Source organism: Stegostoma tigrinum, chromosome 15, assembly GCF_030684315.1.
Source record: "Stegostoma tigrinum isolate sSteTig4 chromosome 15, sSteTig4.hap1, whole genome shotgun sequence".
In the NCBI taxonomy this organism is placed as follows: domain Eukaryota; kingdom Metazoa; phylum Chordata; class Chondrichthyes; order Orectolobiformes; family Stegostomatidae; genus Stegostoma; species Stegostoma tigrinum.
In genome coordinates, this window is record NC_081368.1 from 19,720,560 (window position 1) to 19,741,134 (window position 20,575).

At 41.9% G+C, this 20,575-nt stretch overlaps 1 protein-coding gene across 3 annotated transcripts in view; it reads left to right on the forward strand.

Moving 5' to 3' along the window:
* The window catches only part of eda (ectodysplasin A), a 239,386-nt gene that overhangs the window by 141,873 nt on the left and 76,938 nt on the right, over window positions 1–20,575 (forward strand). For 2 of the 3 annotated variants that reach the window (XM_059651274.1, XM_059651275.1), the window contains exon 2: window positions 16,978–17,134. In XM_059651274.1, the coding sequence (XP_059507257.1) occupies window positions 16,978–17,134 (157 nt within the window). The remainder of the gene's footprint in view (window positions 1–16,977; window positions 17,135–20,575) is intronic. The other variant, XM_059651276.1, reaches the window with a different exon arrangement.

The window sequence follows — 20,575 nt, forward strand, 5'->3', positions numbered from 1 at the left end:
ATTACTGATTAAAAGTTTGCCTATTTCCTCCTTAAGTTTAGACAATGCCTCAGCACGCACTGCATGCTGGAATGGTGAATTCTGCAGTGTAATGACCCTTTGCTATAAGTAATTTCTCCTCATTTCTGTGTTAAATCTGCTATCCTAAAACTATGACCTCTCATTCAAGGTTGCTCCACAAGAGGAAGCTTTCCTTCTATGTTGATCTCATCAACTCTTTTAGCATCTTATATCCATGAATTAGATGTTCTATTGTTCTTCTGAACTCCCGAGGCCTAAACTGTTCAATCTCTCTTTGTAAGACACACCCCTTATCTCTGGAATCAATCTATTGAATCTCCTCTGAATTGCCTCAATTACAACTATGTCTTACCTCAAGTAATGGAATCAAGACTGTATGCAGTACTCCAGGTGCAGTCTCACTAATACCTTATACAGTTGCAGCACCACTTCCCTACTTTCATACTGTATTCTTTTTGTGATGAATGCCAAAATTTCATTTGCCTTCCTTATTTGCTGTATCCGCATACACGTTTTCTGTGATTCATGCACAAGGACACCCAGATCCCTCTGCACCAAAGTACTCTGAGATTTCTTTCCATGTAAATAAGAAGTTGCCTTTGTATTCTTCTGACCAAAATGGGTAAATTTGAATTTATTCATGTTAAACTTCATCTGCTGGATTTTGGCCCGTTCAAAAGCCTACACATATCCACTTGTAAATGTCCTATTGCTGAAATTTGCTTCCCGCCTTTTTCGGCGTCATCTGAAAATTTGGCTTTAGTATCTTCTATGCCTGCATCTAAGTCATGAATATAAATTGTAAATAGATGGGGTCCAAAGCTGAGACAGGATTAGCCATGATCGCATTGAACAGCAGAGAGGCTCGAAGGGTTAAATTGCTTACTCCTGCACCTCGTTCTTATATTCTGAGCTTTTATGTATCTACACAGAATGTATAAATGCTAAAGACAGCAAGGATTTTTGGATTGGTCTGAAATTCCTGAAATGTGTCTTTTTTAAAAAGAAAAATTAGAAACTAAGTTCTGCCGCAGCTGTTAAAGGTTAAGTGCATTTCATTCAATGAGATCCAGGCCTGATTTTAGCTAACTGGTTGCACCTTGTCAACCCGAAAAAGCTCCATCTATCCTGAATCTCTGCTTTCTGAAGAAGGGTTTAGACCTGAAACGTCAGCTTTCCTGCTCCTCTGAAGCTGCTTGGCCTGCTGTGTTCATCCAGCTCTGCACCTTGTTATCTCAGATTCTCCAGCATCAGCTGTTCCTACTATCTCTGCTTTCTGTTGGTTATCTAATCCTCTAATCAAGCTAATAAATTACCCATAACCCTATGTGATCTTACCTTGTGTATTAACATATTATACATGTGAACTTCCGTCCAAACCCTTCACAATGAATACCTTTATCACTTTTGCTCCGTCTCTGTTCTGTACTATTTTATGGCCTTTCAATTGGCAGCAGTTTGCTAATTTTCATGTATGTGTGTTATTCACCACTACTATGTGGCAGAATTCTTAGAGGAGGAATCAAATCCACTTTGTTTTATAAATCATAACACTTTGCTGGAGATAGTTCTTATCAAATACTGGGATGATAAACCCTAGTTTGAAAATGGAAGTTCTGATGAGGAGATCCCAGAGATGCTCGGACATTATTAGTTCTATTCACACACTGTTCTCTGTTTATTAGCTTGTGTCTACTGGGTGTTGTTCATTGCAAAGAAGTGATGGTACTGCCTTTTGTCTGGATGTTCGACCATGTCTTTAGAAGGCTACATGGGGAATTTATCACTACCTCCTCTTTGTTTGTGCTGAATAGATCCTGACACTATCTGCACAATAAGAACAGGAGAATTCCTCTTGAATTAGAACATAGAACATAGAACATAGAACAGTACAGCACAGAACAGGCCCTTCAGCCCACAATGTTGTGCCGACCATTGATCCTCATGTAAGCACCCTCAAATTTCTGTGACCATATACATGTCCAGCAGTCTCTTAAATGAAAATGGAATTGCTGTCCAATATTTGACCCTCAGTTACGATGTGGAGGTGCCAATGTTGCATCATGGTGGACGAGGTCAGAAATCACACGACACCAGGTTATAGTCCAACAGGTTTTTTTTACATCACAAACTTTCACCTGACAAAGGAGCAGAAGTACGAAAGCTTGTGATTTCAAATAAGCCTGTTGGTCCATAACCTGTTGTCGTGTGAATTCTGACTTTAACTCTCACTTGACGTAAGTAAAAGCATGTAATCTGGTTAATGCACTTTGATGTTGTTTGTGGGCTTGTTGTTGTATTTCCTCTAGCACTGCAGTTCTTTGTTCCAAAATTCTTCATTCACTGTGAAGCACTTTTGTGAACTGCTTTGGAATGTGGAAGGCTCTAAAAGGTGCTATTTAAATACAGGACTGTATTTCTTTCCAAAGAGTAAGGTACAACATTTCCACAGCTCTTGTTACAAACCCTTTGTGGTATGTAATTAGTTTCATAGTACTTGAATTTACCTGGTAGTTTGAATCCAGCCCCACCTAGTAATCAGCTCAGCAATCTTATGCTGGGGGCAGTGATCTGAATATGACTGTGTTTGGGCAGCCACGGTCAGCACTATACAGAAAAGCCCACCAAGTTGCAGCTGGAGGGCAGTGCAGATGTACTAAGAAACAGCAGCTGGCAATCTAACCACATAAATGGGAAAGAGTAGGGGGCAAATGATAGTGAGGAATGCATATGGACTTCCGCACTGCTTACTTGGACTCTGTTTAATCATTTTGATGCAACCTTTTTGCATTTGTTGGGCTGTTCAGTGCACTTTAGGAAACCTTCAAGTGCATATATACACACACAAGTTGCCTGCCTGAAAACTGTTGCCACAACAGAGAACAAGTACACACATTTATTCAGTTTCCCATTTTGTAGAGCATTTACTTGCTGAACCAGGATGAGGCCAGTCAAAAGAAACATCATTGATACATATACCAACACATGTGAACCTATAAATATTCTCAATCTGTTCATGCATAGCTCCAGATTCAGATGGGATTCGAACCTGGGCATGTTGCCTCATGTAGGGATAACCACATACAAGAAAGTCCTTCCTGGGAAGACATAGATTTCAGCTGATGCACAATAGAGCACCTTAATGTTCAAATCTATCCTGCCCCTTTCCTCTGCATCATTAAACTTGCTTGGTTTTCAGAGAATTCATTTAGAGGGAGATGCTTTGGTGTCAGGAAAATTAAAATGACTTACAATACTTCGGGACAGCTTTACCAAATTGTGTGGGGAAGAAAGCTGACCTTTCTCATGATGCCTTTACATGATTTTTTTGTCTTTGCTGCTTGTTAGATGCAGGGAGTTTCAGGTGTGATTTATCAACTGTCAGATATTGGGCTAAATTTAGAAATTGTTACCAAAATGCATTATCAAATTCAGACATGGCAGTAATGAAACTATAAACATTATCCTAGTCATTTGAAGAAACAACCCTATATGTCCTGGATTTTTTTTTAAGAATTCTTTTTCTCTCTCATTTTCCCAGTTCTTTTTCTGACATTTGCTAGAACATAAGTAGGAACAGGAGTAGACCGTGTAACCTGCCAAGCTTGCACCACCATTCAGTTTAATTATGACTAATCTTGGCTTCAACTCTACTTTCCCACCCTCTCTCCATATCCCTTATTCTGTGACTAGCCAAAACATTCTCTATCTGGTCATGAACATATACAGAAACATATCCACAACTCCAAACAGGAGAGAATTCCAAGGTTTCACATCCCTTTGTGTCTTTGAATGAAAACATTTCTGCTCTTCTAAGTCTGAGATAATTCAGCAGTCAGGGAGAGCAACCTTTAAATGTCTATTCTGTTGAGCCCCATTCAGAATTTTGTATGTTTCAACGAGATCACATCTTTTTAAATTCTAAATTGTGGACATAATTTACTCAATCTCTTTTCATAAGACAATCCTTTCATTCTAGGAACCAATCTAGTGATCTTTCACTGTACTTCCCCCAAGACATGTATATGCTTCCTCAAATGTGTAGACAAAATTACACCCAATTTTCCAGTTGTAATCTCACCAAAGCCTCTCTCAATTATAGCAAAACTTTGTTTCCTTGTAATCTAATCCTCTTTTAATAAAGGTCAACATGCTTTATCTTTCCTAATTGATGAATGCTATTTGAGTCATGGAGTCATGGAGCTGTAAAACGCAGAAACAGACCCTTCAGTCCAACTTGTCCATGCCAACCAGATATCCTAAATGAATCTAATCCCATTTGCCAACATTTAGCCCACATCCCTCTAAACCCTTCCTATTCATGTACCCATCCAGATGCCTCTTAACTGTTATAATTGTACGCACTCCTACCACTTCCTCTGGCAGCTCATTCCATGCACGCACTAGTCTCTGCGTGAAAAGCTGGCCCTTAGGTTCCTTTTAAAGCTTTCCCCTCTCACCTTAAACCTATGCCCTCTAGTTTTGGACTCCCCTACCCTGAGGAAAACACCCTTGCTATTCACCTCATTTCTGTGCATCGTGATTTTGTAAATTTCTATAAGGTCTCCCCTCAACCTCTGACGCTCCAGGGAAAACAGCCCCAGCCTATAACAGACCCTCTAACCCTAGCAGCATCCTTGTAAATTTTTTCTGAACCTTTTCAAGTTTCACAACATCTTTTCTACTTCACTTGCTACTGTGTTGCTCATTCAGTTTTCCTGTCAACATCTCTTTACTGTCTCCGTGTGTCCTCATAGCTTCCATTTCCACCGAGCTTTATGTCATCAGCAAACTTGAAGAAGTTATTTCCTGTCTCTTTCGTGGTGGATAGGAATCACGTTATTGTGAACTACATGGTTCTGGTTGAGGGACCGTATGGTCTACATCTGCCCTGTTGCGTAATGTTCTTATGAAGCTAGCAAATTATTTTGTGGATCCAATGTCATATGCTGGTTTCTGAAGGAAATTCTTTAAATAATGTACTCCAAATTGATTGAATAGTTACAGATAGTAATACCTGTCTGAAATTACTTGCAACTTCATTTATGGCAGCTTTCCGTGATATTATAGACTTCAGAACTTTAATAACTGCACACGGATTGAAAGAATCAACAAAAGGTAAACTGTTGTACTCAAAAGACGAAGCAATAACTCTATCTGAATAAGCTGTTAAAACACAAAAACAAGCTGTTACATAGAGACCGAAAGTAACTAGCCATGTCTTGCCAAGATTACAGAAACAAAACTGCTTTGACACCTGCTTGATAAGCTGGGTGCTTTATTTCCACAAGGATAACTGATTGCCCTGCAGAAGGATTTAAGGAGTTAACCACAGGAAAGCTGAGTCTTCGAACAGATAGTTAAGGCTAAATGGAACAAGGAGCAAAGAAGCTACTTTTGATACGAGAGCAAACTGCAGACCTGCAGTAATTTGGATGAAAGAACTCAAAGAATGATCAATAATGATATGAAAAGACGAAAATCTGTATAAGAATCAAACACCAGATCTCCATGTATAGCAGAACTTCGGAGACCAGCTTTGCATAAGGATTGAACCCTGAACACACAGAGACAGACACCTTTGAGTGAAAAATAAAAGCAGAAAGAACGGCCGATGCTGTAAATCAGGAACAAGAACAGAAGTTGCTGGAAAAGCTCAGCAGGTCTGGCAGCACTGAGGAAGGGTCACTGGATCCGAAGTGTGAACTCTGACATTTTTCTCCACACATGCTGCCAGACCTGCAAAGCTTTTCCAGCAACTACTGTTTTCGTGACCTTTGATTGGAATCCTGGCGAGATTCCACCATTAATTGGGTAATAGCCAGGTTGGATTGTGAGACTTAATTTGCTCCCTTGTGGGGTCTTATTTTAGTTGCTACAAACAACAAAGTTTAAATCATTGTTTCAGTACTTGATTGTTTGTGAGATTTATTAATAAGTAGCTGACTTAAAGGTAACTTGTAGCTATTTGTTCACAACATTTCTCACCATGGTCTATTCTAATCTATTTATTCTGAAAATGCCACCCTTTTAGATGGAGTTTGCAATTGGATTGTACTCTTTTTTTCCCTGACTAATCATTAGCTTGTATAAAGTGCGGTTTTAATCCCAACACATCAAGTGAGAAATGGAAGCAGAGGTGGATGGTATAAGGTGAATTTGTGGGTGTTCTTGTTTCTGTTTTAACTGTGCCAGATATTGGGTGTTCCCTGACATGAGGCAACTCTATCCTGTTATTCTGACAGCGATGTTATTATAATATCACCTGCATTTTTGGACTTTCAAAAACAGCTTCTCCCCTCTGTTAACAGGCTTTTGAACAGACCTGTCAAAAGAAAATTCTATTCTTTCTTTGCACCATCTCTGCAGCTGTAACACTGCACTCTGTTCTGCCACTCCGATGTGCTTTGAATGGTATGATTTGCTTGTATAGCACAGAAAACAGTGCTTTCACTGTATCTCTGTACATGTGACAACAATCAATCAATCATTCAATCAAGCTGGATGCTGATTGGGAAGCAACATAATACCCAGTGTCAATAAATGTGCAGCTGGAAAAGCACAGCCAGTTGGACAGCATCTGGGGAGCAAGAAAGTCAATGTTTCGGGCTGAAACCCCTCGCTGAAACCTGGGGAGGAGGAGGGGGGTCAAAAATAAATAGACGGAGGGGGTGGAGCTGGGAGTTGGATTGGCGAATGGAGATAAATGGATGCATGTCAGGGGTTATTGTCATTGGTCAGTGGGAAGGGTGGAGCGGACAGGCCAGTAGAAAGGTGGACAGGTTGGGGGTGGAGAGATTTTGAAACTGGTGAAACAGTTAGGGGGTATTATGGTCACTCAGTGGGAAGGGTAGAGTGGATAGGTGAGCACAAAGATGGACATAGTGGGGGAGGAAAGATTTTGAAGCTGGTGAAGTCAATATTCAGGCCATTGGGCTTTAAGTTCCCAAGGCGAAATATGAGGTGTTGCTGTTCCAGTTTACATTTGGCCTCACTCTGACAGTGGAGGAGCCAAGGATGGACATGTCACCAGGGGAGTGGGAGGAGGAGTTAAAGTGAAGGGCAACTGGAAGGTCAGGATGGTTGGTGTGTGCAGAGCACAGATGCTCTGCAAACTGATCCCCGAGTCTGCGTTTGGTCTTATCGATATAGAGGAGACCAAATTGGGAGCAATGGATATAGTAGATGAGGTTAGATGAAGAGTCTAGGCCCGAAACGTCAGCTTTCCTCCTCCTAAGATACTGCTTGGCCTGCTGTGTTCATCCAGCTGTACACCTTGTTATCTTGCTGGTAAATCTCTGCTGGATTTGGAAGGATTGTTTGGGGTCTTTGAATGGAGGTGAGAAGGGAGATGTCGGGGCAGTATAGCACTTCCTGTGGTTGCAGGCCAAGGTACTGGGGGTGGTGGAGGGGTTGGTGGGGACTGTGGAGCTGACAAGGGAGTGGCAGAGTGAATGGTTCCTGCAGAAAGCGGCGAGTGGCAGGGAGTGGTGGGGTCTGATTGTAAGTGGCACAAATGTTGGAGTATGATGAGTTGTTTTCGGAGGTTGGTGGTGTAGTATATGAGAACCAAGGGGGCTCTATCCTTGTTGTTGGGCAGGGAGGGTTTAGAGCAGAAGCTTGGGAAATGGGGGAGATGCTGTTGAGGGCATCCTTAATAACAGAGAAGGAGAAACTATAGTCTCTAAAGTAGGAGCATATCTGGGAAGTACTAGATTAGAACGCCTCATCCTGGGAGCAGCGAAGGTAGAGGAATTGAATATGGGATTGAATTATTGCAGGAGGGTGAGTGAGAGGAGGTGCAGTTGAGGTAATTGTGGGAGTCAGTGGATTTCAGTGGATGAATCAATTGCTGGAGATGGAGACAGAGAAGTCCAGGAAGGGGAGGGAGATGTCAGAAATGGTCCAGGTGAATTTGAGGATGCGGTGGAAGGTATTGTGTTTTGTTCAAAAGAAAGATGATAAGATTCTGGTGTTGAATTTGGCTGAATCTCCACATTTTCAGGATTTCTGGGTCTTCTCTGCCTCCAGCTCCCCACCCCCTCACAAATACAGACCATGTTTGCACATCTACTTTCTCATAAGTATCAAATCCACTGTCTGTTCAGGTAAGGATTTCCCACAACCTACAACATTTACTTATTCCCATAATCTAGACCTAAGGTGGCCTGAGAAACAAGACACAAAAACTGGAATAAACTCTCAGAAAATTGCTTTGTGTATTTAATACATTGCATTTAATATTTCAGAGGCTAATCCTGGCAATTATAGCAATCAAGTCTGATAGCATAAAGAAACAAAAAGCAAGAGAAACTCATTAAATCCATTGGGCCGTATACATGTTTAATCTTATTCTCTGATAGCTTCTACACCAGTTATTAAAATGATTTAATTTCTCGAGGGAAAGTTAATAAAATTGCTTCATATCCCCAAAGATAATCGAGATGTTTTCATTCTTTCACAAGATGTGTGCATCTGGTACAGGCAGCGTTTGTTGTCTATCCCAAGTTGCTCTTGAACAGAATGGTTTGCTGGGTTATTTCAGAAGGTAATTGGTGTGGGTCTTGTGCCAGAAATGTTAAGGATGATAGGTTTCTTTCCCAAAAAATAATCAGCAAAACATTTGGATTTTTTAAAATGTAGACCAGTGACAGGTGTCACGGTCACTATTATGGCCCCTTGGTTTAAAGTTCTGCATTTATGACATTAATTTAAATTCCACCAGCTTCTGAAGTAGGATTTGAGCCAAAGTATTCACAGCATTGTCTGGACCTCTGGATTGCCAACCCATTGTTAGTGTGCCATCACCATCTCCTCATTCATTCTTTATTACCGCGCTTGACAGTTCTTTCGTTCAATGGCCTGCAACATTTATATTCCATGATGTAGTGGGGGGTTAGCATCAGTCCCCTGTTTGGGGAGGTGGGTGGTTTGGGGGAACCACTTCCAGAGGAGTATGTGATCTTGGGTTTGGCAGCTTTTGGAGGGGAGCTATGTGAAGCACTCCTGCTTCTACTGACCCACGAGCAGTGCTAACGGCACTTACCCTCAAGTTGTGCTCTCCTCACATTAGATCACAGCTATTCTGATGCCTGGGATAAATTTACAAAGAAAGTTCCCAACCACATTGTAGTATTTAAAAGGCCAACCCCTCGGAGAGAGATCATTAATTGTCCTGTGATCTGTCACTGTTAAACCCAAGAACTGGGGTTGGGGTTAGGTTTGAGATTGAGATTTTTAAAATGCTCACATCTCTCCAAATGCAATTCCACCTGTTTTTTGGGGGGGGGGGGTTAAAATTCACACAGTTTCTCTCCCCTCTTTTCACAGTAGTTGCGTGACCTGCTGAACATATCTAACATTTTTGTTGCTACCCGGTGGGATTTTCTTTTCCTCTAATCTCGCTGATCCAAGGTTGATTTAAAGCACATTTATTTTCTTGCTGTGCAAATGATTTTACTTGTAAACGCCAGTTCTTTAGTTTGTAGTAATTCTGAAATAAACCACAACATGCTGAGTGTGTTTCACTTTTTAGATTGCTCACATAAATACCATAATGGACAACCTGAGGGCAAACTCATTGTTTTAGATATATTGGCAACATGCTCCTTTAAGGGTTCACTTCTGTTTTACAGCTCCTAAGCTTGCAAAGCTTTATGTTATTTTAGTGCCTTGTGTGAATGCACAGTTACTTGGTGTCATTCCATATCTAACATAATGCAATATGATGTAGTCTATTAGGGACATCATGACTACTAACTAAACTTGGCAGTCAGTTAGAGCAATAAGGGTGGCAAAAAAAACTCATAAATGATTAGAATCCAACTCAACATTTTAAACTAATCCGTTGTACTATGAGTTGCCAGTAACAAGTGCAGAAAAATTCCCAGTTCCTGTGATTGTGAGATGTTACCACGTAACTTCACATTCAACACAGTGTTGGCCAATCAACTCCAAACCTCCTTAAATGAAACTTCTGGAGTACTCTGGCTGGGATTTTAGTGAGCTATGAGTTCATTGGTGGCGTTTGAATTCTATTCATGAACCAGCATGAGCAGTAAACCCTCATCCCACTGCAGTGCACATGTGCAACCTCCCCCTCTGTCCCTATTTATTCCAGAACCCTCATCCCATCCCCCTCTCTGATGAAGGGTCTAGGCCCGAAATGTCAGCTCTTGTGCTCCTGAGATGCTGCTGGGCCTGCTGTGTTCATCCAGCTTCACATTTTATTATCTTGCAATCAAGTTAGATTTGTTTCTCGCATTCCCATCAAGTGTTCTCATTCTCAGTCACACATTACTTCTATTCTCACTGTGACTCGTGATAAAATAGCCCCACTCAATGCTTGGGTGTTGTCACACAGCAAGAGGTTTGAGTTTCCAATATGAAGGCAGCTGTCTATTACTCATTGAAATAATTTCAGTTCCACTGAAGGCCAGCATCACTGCACAACAAATGTTTCCTAAATGTTGAAGGCTCGTATTTCTCCAGAATCTGCATCATGTTGTAAGTTTTTAAAAATATATTTGGCAGAAAATCATGATATTGTGGTATATGAGTTTCAATTTCTTCGTGATGCTGCATATGTAAGCTGTATATCCCAGTGAGTGGCAGACTGTTAGCCAAAAACACATCCCTTTTGAAATAACTCCACAAAGACCTGTGTCCCATCACTAAATCACCCATAATTTACACAAGGAGTCTCATTGACTCTGATCCAGCTGTCTCAGAACCAGCTCTCAGGGTAAACAGGATGTCTGACACTCCTGTTTATATCTGTCAGCCAGGGCTCCCTGAATGGATCGGATTAATGGCCCTAATCAGGGAACTTATATTCTATAATATCCACCTGGCTAACCCCATTACAATCACAACACCTTTGACAATCTGCAGCAAGTAATGTGGTGGCAATGCTGAACCACTCTGGGCTTGCAAACCTCAGGTCACAGTGTCCATCATTAGATGTGATTCTGCTGTTGGATAATCCTGATGGTGTTTAAAAATTGCATCAGACACCAAGTCATGATTCAATCATGCTTGCAGTTTGCTACATTTATGTTCGATAGAATCTACACATATTCACACATGGACCCTGTGCTTTGTAAGCAAAACATATACGTTTTTACAATGAGGAAGACATTGTGGAAACATGCAATCCCTACTAGGTTTAAATGTAATTGGTGAACCAAGATTGACAATTGACTGTTGCTGCTGCATCTCCATGCCAACTATATTCCAAACAGTCAAGCCTTACGTTTCATTTCTAAAACTGATTTTCTTGCATTCAGCCCCAATAAGTGCAAGACAATAATTTTGGATATCATGTTTCTGTTTAGCAATTTATAAATTCAGTGAAATGTCTGGATCATTCACATATGCACAGTGATCAGAATTGAATATTTTAAGCGTACATTTATATAACTTATTGCAAAATGTTGAGCATCAGGTCCATCGTTCCAATATCATTTTCCAGTGTTGTATGAGACATTGGACTGTTAGTCGGGATACTAATAAAGTAGTGTGGTGCTGCTCAGTGCCTGTAGTTTGTTCAGTGGGTGCTTTACTGGGAACATTTGACTTTGCAATATGGTTGTACTGGCTTCATATTTAATTTTTTTGTGGGCTTGAATCTAAACAATTGTGGAGATGCTTGGGTTTTTGTTTTAACAGAGACTTTGACCTTTGTTTTAACAAGGCGTTTCTTGGACTGCACGTGGTACCAGTCACATTCTGGTCTTTAACTCATTTCATGGAAAACACCTGACTGTTGTTTATAACAGCTGGTTTTTATGGCTGCACTGTGTAGATAATGTTTTACTGGCTTGGAGATGGTTGGATTTTTCAATTGGGGAACAGGCTGCTCAGCTCATTTACCTTGTTTCTTGGTGTGAAATCTGATTGTCCTCTTAAAATGTGACTGAAAAAAACTTTTCAGTGCTGTGCTTCCTGAACAAACAACAATTGCTAAGACCCCAGAGACAACCCTGGCAACTCTCAGGCAACTTGAATGTTCATTGACACACGTCTGCATAAACCAAAATGTCTGTTTGAACATCTCAAATCTGTTCTGAAGAAGCATCACTGCTCTCTGTCCATAGAGGCTGCTCGACCTACTGAGTTTTTTCTGCACTATCTGTTTTTGTTTCAAACCTTACCTTTATGCTTACAAGAACTAAGACTAAATTGCCAAAAGAGTATTTTTTTCTTCAAAACGAATCCCTGTAGAAAACAGTCCTTTACACAAAGTGTATATGTGTTAGTTTATTTTTGTGTGTATTTCGGGCTATTTAGACGAGTATGTATTTACATTTTCATTTTACAAACTTAGTGTCTGAGCCAGTTTTGCATCTTCATGGAATAAGTTTTATTTTTGAATAAATTAATAATTATTATAATATTTTAGTCTTTAATATTAATATTATTGAAGAAACCGAAGCCTTTTTATTTTAAACTTAATACAGCAAAAGCATTTGATTGCCCCTGTAGGCAACTGGATAAAACTATTAACTTTATGTTTTTACCCATAGAGTAGCGGGATTACAGAAAGCTTGCTCACTCCTCAGGCATAACAATACAACACATTTTATCATTCAAATTTATCAAAACAACTTAAATAATTTGCAACCTTTTTATATATTTATCATATATGTCATTTACAAATTTATTTACTGCTTGATCTCATCCCATAGAAAGTGAATCCCCATGTTACCTCATTTTCTAAACTCATCCCTGGGTTCCAGAAATTTGTTTCCCTTTATGACCCTGCTTTCACCTCACCACTGCCTAGTCACTTCGACAAATGTGTCCTGGAGTATTGGAGAAGAGAAGAAGGCTCACCCTGGGTAGCAAATAGCCTTGTGGTGGTCTTGACTGCTGAGATGGTCATCCATAATATTGACAAGCATTGCCAATTGAGAATCAAACATTTGAAAATGGGTTGCTTTGCAATCCATTTTAAGACACATTCTGTCCTGCATGTAGAAGGCTGTGTATCAGGGTTCAGATGGTTAAAGCAGCAAGTAATTGTTTCACACATGCCTGGTGCTGTTTGGTTTATTATACAATCTGTGCTGAATTAACACTTTTCAACTCGACTGGCAAATTGTAGCAATCTGGAATCTTTTTGTGGAATTGGAATATTGAGGATAAGGTATTTGAATATGAAACAGGAAAATTATTACCATACGCTCTGATGGGAAATAAAAACTGCCTTGAAGCAGAGAGGGAGGGGAGTTAATGGGAGAATTATGACAGATGGATCACGGATTGTGGTGAGAGTGAAGCTGATTGCCAGTGAGTTAATACCTTTGTCCGTAGTAAGTCTGGAGGCAGGGTCCATTTAAACAGGGTAAGGCTAATGCAGTTTGGGATTTCCTCTAACTTGGCACCTCTATTGAGATTAAGCCTGTGGTAACATAGTTTGTGGACAGCCTTTGCTTGAGGAAAATGGACCAACTTGAGGACACTATCCAGGCACTTATTATTCAGCAGTGGGTGGCCCAGTTGCCAAGCAATGAAGCCATTCGCAGGGTGAGATTTGGAGGGAGGGTCAGTCCGCATTCAAGGTCACCCAGTGACCCAATGTCAAAGAAATGAAAGGCTCAGCAAGAGCCACCCTGTAGCTGCCCTGCCCTCGTTGTCATGACATCCATCTCTAATTTTCACCTTCACCCCAACCCCACTACCCCATCTGACCCTCCCACATCAGTCACCTGAGCCCCTCAGCCAACCTGACTGAATTAGCATCATCTACTATCCCATCTACTCATATTGCCTGCATTGGAGAGTCACCAGCCCCAGTGTTTGGTTACCACCTTTCAGTGGCAGACTTTCAACCTTCAGAGGAGTTTTGCCAGCATGTTGCTGGGTATGGAAGGTCTGAGTTATAAAGAAAGGCTGGAGTGTTGGGAATGAGAGGCGACCCGATGGAAGTCTATAAAATCATCAGGGGAATAGATAGAATTAATGACAGTTGTCCTTTCCCTAGGATGGGGGATTTCAAGACTAAGGGGCATATTTTTGAGGTGAGAGGAGACTAAATTTTATTTAAAAGTTTAGATTAAAAAAGACACGAGAGACAGTATTTTTGCATAGAGTGTGGTTTGTGTGGAATGAACTTCTAGAGGAAGTGGTGAATGTGGGTAGAGTCACAACGTTTAAAAGGCATTTGGATAAGTACGTGAATAGGAAAGGTTTGGAGGGAAATGGGCCAGGAACAAGCAGGTGAGACTAGTTTAGTTTGGGATTGTGTTCAGCATGGATTGGTTGGACCGAAGAGTCTGCTTATTGACTCTATGACCCTTTACCCTAATGGTTCCCACTGGGCGTACAAAGGAGATTTGGGCCTCACCAGCTGCCAGGCAAAACCTCAGTTACCTGCGTTAACTAACACCAAAGAAATCTAAGGATAGGAAGGAAGAGAAGGAGTGAAGTGGCAGGGCAGCACAATTGTTCAGAGTAGTGGGTAGATTCCAGAGACACAAGAGCAGTTGTGGTTAATGATTAATCATACAACCAGATGCAAAAGAGTGCAACAATTAAAGCAGAGGCTCCTGTCTCGTTGTCCAAATTCAGTTACAAATTGTGTTTCCAACAGACCTAGAAGTCAAGGATGAGGTAAATGCTATTATCAATATGGGCAAGTGCAGAGGTGAACACAGAAACTGTTAGTCATCAGATTAGAGATAATGGGAACTGCAGATGCTGGAGAATTCCAAGATAATGAAATGTGAGGCTGGATGAACACAGCAGGCCAAGCAGCATCTCAGGAGCACAAAAACTGACATTTCGGGCCTAGACCCTTCATCAGAGAGGGGGATGGGGAGAGGGAACTGGAATAAATAGGGAGAGAGGGGGAGGCAGACCGAAGATGGAGAGTAAAGAAGATAGGTGGAGAGAGTATAGGTGGGGAGGTAGGGAAGGGATAGGTCAGTCCAGGGAAGACGGACAGGTCAAGGAGGTGGGATGAGGTTAGTAGGTAGATGGGGGTGCGGCTTGGGGTGGGAGGAAGGGATGGGTGACAGGAAGAACCGGTTAGGGAGGCAGAGACAGGTTGGACTGGTTTTGGGATGCAGTGGGTGGGGGGGAAGAGCTGGGCTGGTTGTGTGGTGCAGTGGGGGGAGGGGACGAACTGGGCTGGTTTAGGGATGCAGTTGGGGAAGGGGAGATTTTGAAACTGGTGAAGTCCACATTGATACCATTAGGCTGCAGGGTTCCCAGGCGGAATATGAGTTGCTGTTCCTGCAACCTTCGGGTGGCATCATTGTGGCAGTGCAGGAGGCCCATGATGGACATGTCATCTAAAGAATGGGAGGGGGAGTGGAAATGGTTTGCGACTGGGAGGTGCAGTTGTTTGTTGCGAACTGAGCGGAGGTGTTCTGCAAAGCGGTCTCCAAGCCTCCGCTTGGTTTCCCCAATGTAGAGGAAGCCACACCAGGTACAGTGGATGCAGTATACCACATTGGCAGATGTGCAGGTGAACCTCTGCTTAATGTGGAATGTCATCTTGGGGCCTGGGATAGGGGTGAGGGAGGAGGTGTGGGGGCAAGTGTAGCATTTCCTGCGGTTGCAGGGGAAGGTGCCGGGTGTGGTGGGGTTGGAGGGCAGTGTGGAGCGAACAAGGGAGTCACGGAGAGAGTGGTCTCTCCGGAAAGCAGACAGGGGTGGGGATGGAAAAATGTCTTGGGTGGTGCGGTCGGATTGTAGATGGCGGAAGTGTTGGAGGAAGTCATCAGATTAAACACCAGCAGAAGATAGAAAGAAATGAATTTAGAATTCATTACAGTGGGTGAATTTGAGATCTTGAGGTCACATTCCTCAAGTCAGACTCATACAAACTTTCGGTTTAGAAATAGGCCATTTGGTCCAATGAGTCTGCATGGACCTTCCGAAGAACATCCCATCCAGACCCACCCCATCCCTATAACCCTGCATTTCCCAAGCTTGCACATCCCTGGACACTATGGACAACACACCTAACATCCACAGCCTTGGATTCTGGAAGGAAACTGGAGCACCCAGAGGAAGCCCACGCAGACTTGGGGGAGAATGCAGAAGCTCCATGCAGACAGTCACCCAAGGATGAAATCGAACCCGGATCCCTGGTGCTGTGAGGCAGCAGTGCTAATCACAGAGCCACCATGCTGCCCTAAATTGGCACCTTATGTTTCTAGGTTGCAGTTTGAGGACCTGTGAAGCTAGTAATACCAACTAAAGGAAGAAAAGTTTGTTTGAACTTTGACTTTGAGCATTGGGCAAGTGGAGATATTCTTTGTGACAAGGTGTAGGATTAGGTAAGTTGTGTGGTGGGAGAGATTGGAGTCTTTAGTAGGTTTTGGGAAGTCAAGATATCTTTTTATTCATTACTGGTGTGAGGGTGTCACTGGCCAGGCAGCAGTTATTACCCATCCAGAGGGCAGCTCAGAGTCAACCACCTTGCTATCGGTCTGCAGTTACATGTAGGCCAGACCAGGTAAGGATCGCAGTTTCCTTCCCCAAAGGATATTAGTGAACCAGATGGGTTTTTCCTGACAATCAACAATGGATTCATGGTCACTGTTGGATTCTTAATTCTAGATATTTAATTGAATTCAAATCCCACCATCTGCCATGACAGGATTTGAACCCAGATCCCCAGAATGTTATCTGGGCCTCTGGATTGACAGCCCAGCGATAATACCATTAGGCCATTACCTCACCTTTTGAGTCTTATGAATTGGAGGGCTTGGAGCAGAATAATATGTACTGACACTCCCAGTTGCTAGTGATCATCATTGCCAATGTACTTGAGTTCCAGCAGGTTGGGATGAAGATGAAATCTAGTTTGTAAGCATGACAGTTCAGGGTTGTCTGCCAAGGCAGTGGTGGAAAAGAATAATCACACTTGCAAAAAACACCCTGCACAACAAAGTCTTCAAAATTTTACTCATTATGTCACTCTGATTCTTCTTTCTCCAGATGCCTGAGTTAAATTACTACACCACAGATAGTCAAGCACTTCATCATGAAGATCGGGCAGAAGTGGTTCATCGGACGAAGCGAAGTCAAAACAAAGAGCCAGGAGAGAGAGGTGAACAAGCAGTTAAAGGGGATAGAGGTGTGAACGTGGGTACAGGTATGGATTTTGCTTTAAAGTAAAGCTATAACCTGTGAACTATCTGGAGACATTTAAAGTTTTTCCAATGAGTCCTGTATTAAACTTGCAATGCAAGAAATAATAAATACTGAATGTACATTTTATGCTGCTTTCATGTTTTATGGATGATCTGTGAACTGTAAAATTTTAAGAATATGCTGTTTGGTTGAGCATTCACTTTAAACCTTTGTATTTCCCAATCTACATCATTAGCAAGATCCTTTGTTTACTGTTTGCATGCAAAATGGACAGTTACACAGTCCAATCTGTAGAACAGGCTTGCTGGTTTGAGAAATGTAGTTATTTGTTGTATTATCATTTGTTCTGTCTTTCTCCGTATTGTTTTGTATTTGTCCTTTTTAGATACTAAGCAGGCTTTTCCTTTCAAATAGTGTGTGATCTCAGCTACTTGTAGGTAACATTCCATGTTGTAATGACCATTGTGGTATTGCTGATAGACCAGTAATTCTTGCACCTGGCAGCTAAAGAAGTCAGAAGATTATGTTATTTAGTTGATCAAAGCTTATATTTCATGATGTAACAATTCACTCAAGCATCAAGCAATAATATGACCACAAACCACATGTCAACAAAGTAGAGAGATCACTTCTCATAGTAATTACAGTTTCTGGTTAGAGGAACTTTGAACATACAAATAAGGAACAAGATTGAGATACGCAACACTTTTGAGCTTGCACTGCCATTCAATAGGATCATCACTGATCTGATTTTATTCTTTGCTCCATCTTCCTACATCTCTCCAATAATCTTTCATGCCCTTGGTAATCACGCGTCTTTCTGTGGCTGCCTTAAACATATATAAAGATTCTGTATCCACTTGTGGATGTTATCGAAGGAAATTCAAAAGACTTGCAAATCTCTAAGAGAAAAAAAAATCTCTAGTAGCAGTTTGATTTAGAGTTAATGAAAATATCATTTTGATCATGTTTTACTGTTGTTAAGCATCACTGTGAACTGTTTCTAAGAACAAAAACAAAGTTGCTGGAAAAGCTCAGCAGGTCTGGCAGCATCTGTGGAGGAGAAAACAGAGTTAATGTTTCAGGTCTGGTGACCCTTCCTCAGAACTGATAGTGGTTGGGAAAAAGTCAGTTTATATGCAGAAAATAGGGAGGGGGTGGAATAGGGAGTAAATGATAGGATAGAGCCCGAAGAGAGAGAAAGGCAGTTGGACAGACAAAGGAATTGCTAACGATGAGGCTGGGAGGGTGAGTAGTTTTTAATGGGGATTGTGAGTGACTAACAACAGTGGGGTGTGTAGTGGCAGGCTATGTGGTAATAAGGCCTGGTGTGCCGGGTGGGGAGCTGGGACATGGGAGAGTTTAGGCCTTAAAATTATTGAATTCAGTATTGAGTCCGGAGGGCTGTAGGGTCCCCAAGTGGAAAATGAGGTGTTGTTCCTCCAGATTGCGTTGGGCTTCACTGGGGGAATGGTCACAGGCCCTGAAACGTTAACTCTGTTTTCTCCTTCACAGATGCTGCCAGACCTGCTGAGTTTTTCCAGCACCTTTGTTTTCTTTCCTGATTTACAGCATCTGCGGTTCTTTTGGTTTTTAACTGTTTCTCAGAGTTTGTTAAGAACATCTCTAATGCCTCAACCATCTTAAGCTACCTTATTATCCTGAGCTATCTGCAAACAGGTGTGCTTATTTTTCCACCAATTTCTATGTCACTGGTTTTAAATCAAGGGTTGTTTTAAGTTTGCTCGTTTAATTCTGAATAATTGTTCTTTGGGACTCTTCCTATTCTGTGTATGCCCAGCACATTCTACACATTGGTACATTTTCATGCCTAATTTACAATGAAGGATGATAGTGTCCATACATTATTAGCACTGTCCAACCTCACAAGGACATTCATGGTCAGGCAGTATCCAGTTAGCAGGTTATTCACAGCAATTCAACCATATCAAAGTCACAGTAAGATCTTTCTGAAGTGCATCTGAGACCAATTCCTTCAGCACTCTAATTGGATGTCTGAAGAGAAGGAATAGACTGCTGGGTCTGGTAACAATACAGGGCAAGAAACTATTCTGAAGTAGAAATGTTCAGAAATTGTCCATGATCTAACATACTTGCAAACAGAGAGTAAAATAGGAAGTAAGGATTCATGCTGTCCCCCCTGGAACTACACCACAGTCCAGCACATTGACCTTCTTCATTTGGGGGCTGGACAGACACTAAAGAGGTGGCATGGTGGCTCAGGGGGTGCACTGCTGCCTAGCACCCAGGGACCCAGGTTCGATTTCACCCTCAGGTGGCTGTCTGTGTGGAGTTTGCACGTTCTTGCTGTATCTGCATGAGTTGCATCCGGGTGCTCCAGTTTTTTCCCCACAGTCCAAAGAGGTACAAGTTAGATGGATTGGTCATGCTAAATTACCCATAGTGTTCAGAGGAGTGTTAGGTGGGCTAGCCATGCGAATCCAAGGTTACAGGGATGGGGTAGGGAGTTGGGCCTGGGTGGGATACTCTTCAGAAGATCAGTGTGGACTATTTGGGCTGCGTGCCCTGTTTCCACACAGTAGGGATTCTATTCTAATGGAGCAGGGATGTCTTGCTGCGATAACCCAATTCCCAGTGAGGCCACACCTGGAGTATTGAGTGCAGTTTTGGCCTCCTTACTTGAGGAGGAATGTTCTTGCTATAGAGGGAATGCAGCAAAGGCTTACCAGACTGATTTCTGGGATGGCAGTTCTGATGTATGAGGAGAGGCTGGATTGGTTAGGAATATATTTGCTGGAGTCAGAAGAATGGGGGGGATCCTCACGGAAACTTGTAAAATTCTCACAGGATTTGACAAGGTAATAGCAGGAAGGATGTTCCTGAAGGTAGGGGAACCCGAAACCAGGGATCACAGTCTAAAGATACAGAGTGAACTATTTAGGACTGAGATGAGGCGAAATTTCTTCACCCAGAGAGTGGTGAGCCGACAGAATTCTCCACCACAGAAAGCAGCTCAGGTGAAAACATCATATGATTTCATTGAAAAGTTAGATATAGCACCTGGGGCTAAAGGAATCAAAGGATATTGGGGAAAAGCGAGAATGGGCTAATGAGTTGGATGATCAGCCCTGATCATAATGAATGGCAGAGCAGGTTTGAAGGGCTGAATGGTCTACTGTATTTTCTGTGCCTCTATGTAAACCCCCAAATCCAGAAATTTCACTCCAAACCGGAATGGGAGTCTAGGACACAGCATAGGTAGGACTCAGCTTATTACCTAGCCTTCCTACCAGGTTTATCTTCCAAGGATCTACTCTTGAGGCCTTCAAAAATTGGGTGCCATGTTCATGTTTTTCTGTCATAATAATTTGATGTGCCACTGTCTCATAACACAGTGAAGTCCTAATGTTTCATGCAGATTGCCTTATTTCACTCGGTTACTGCTGATTTGCATTGTTCT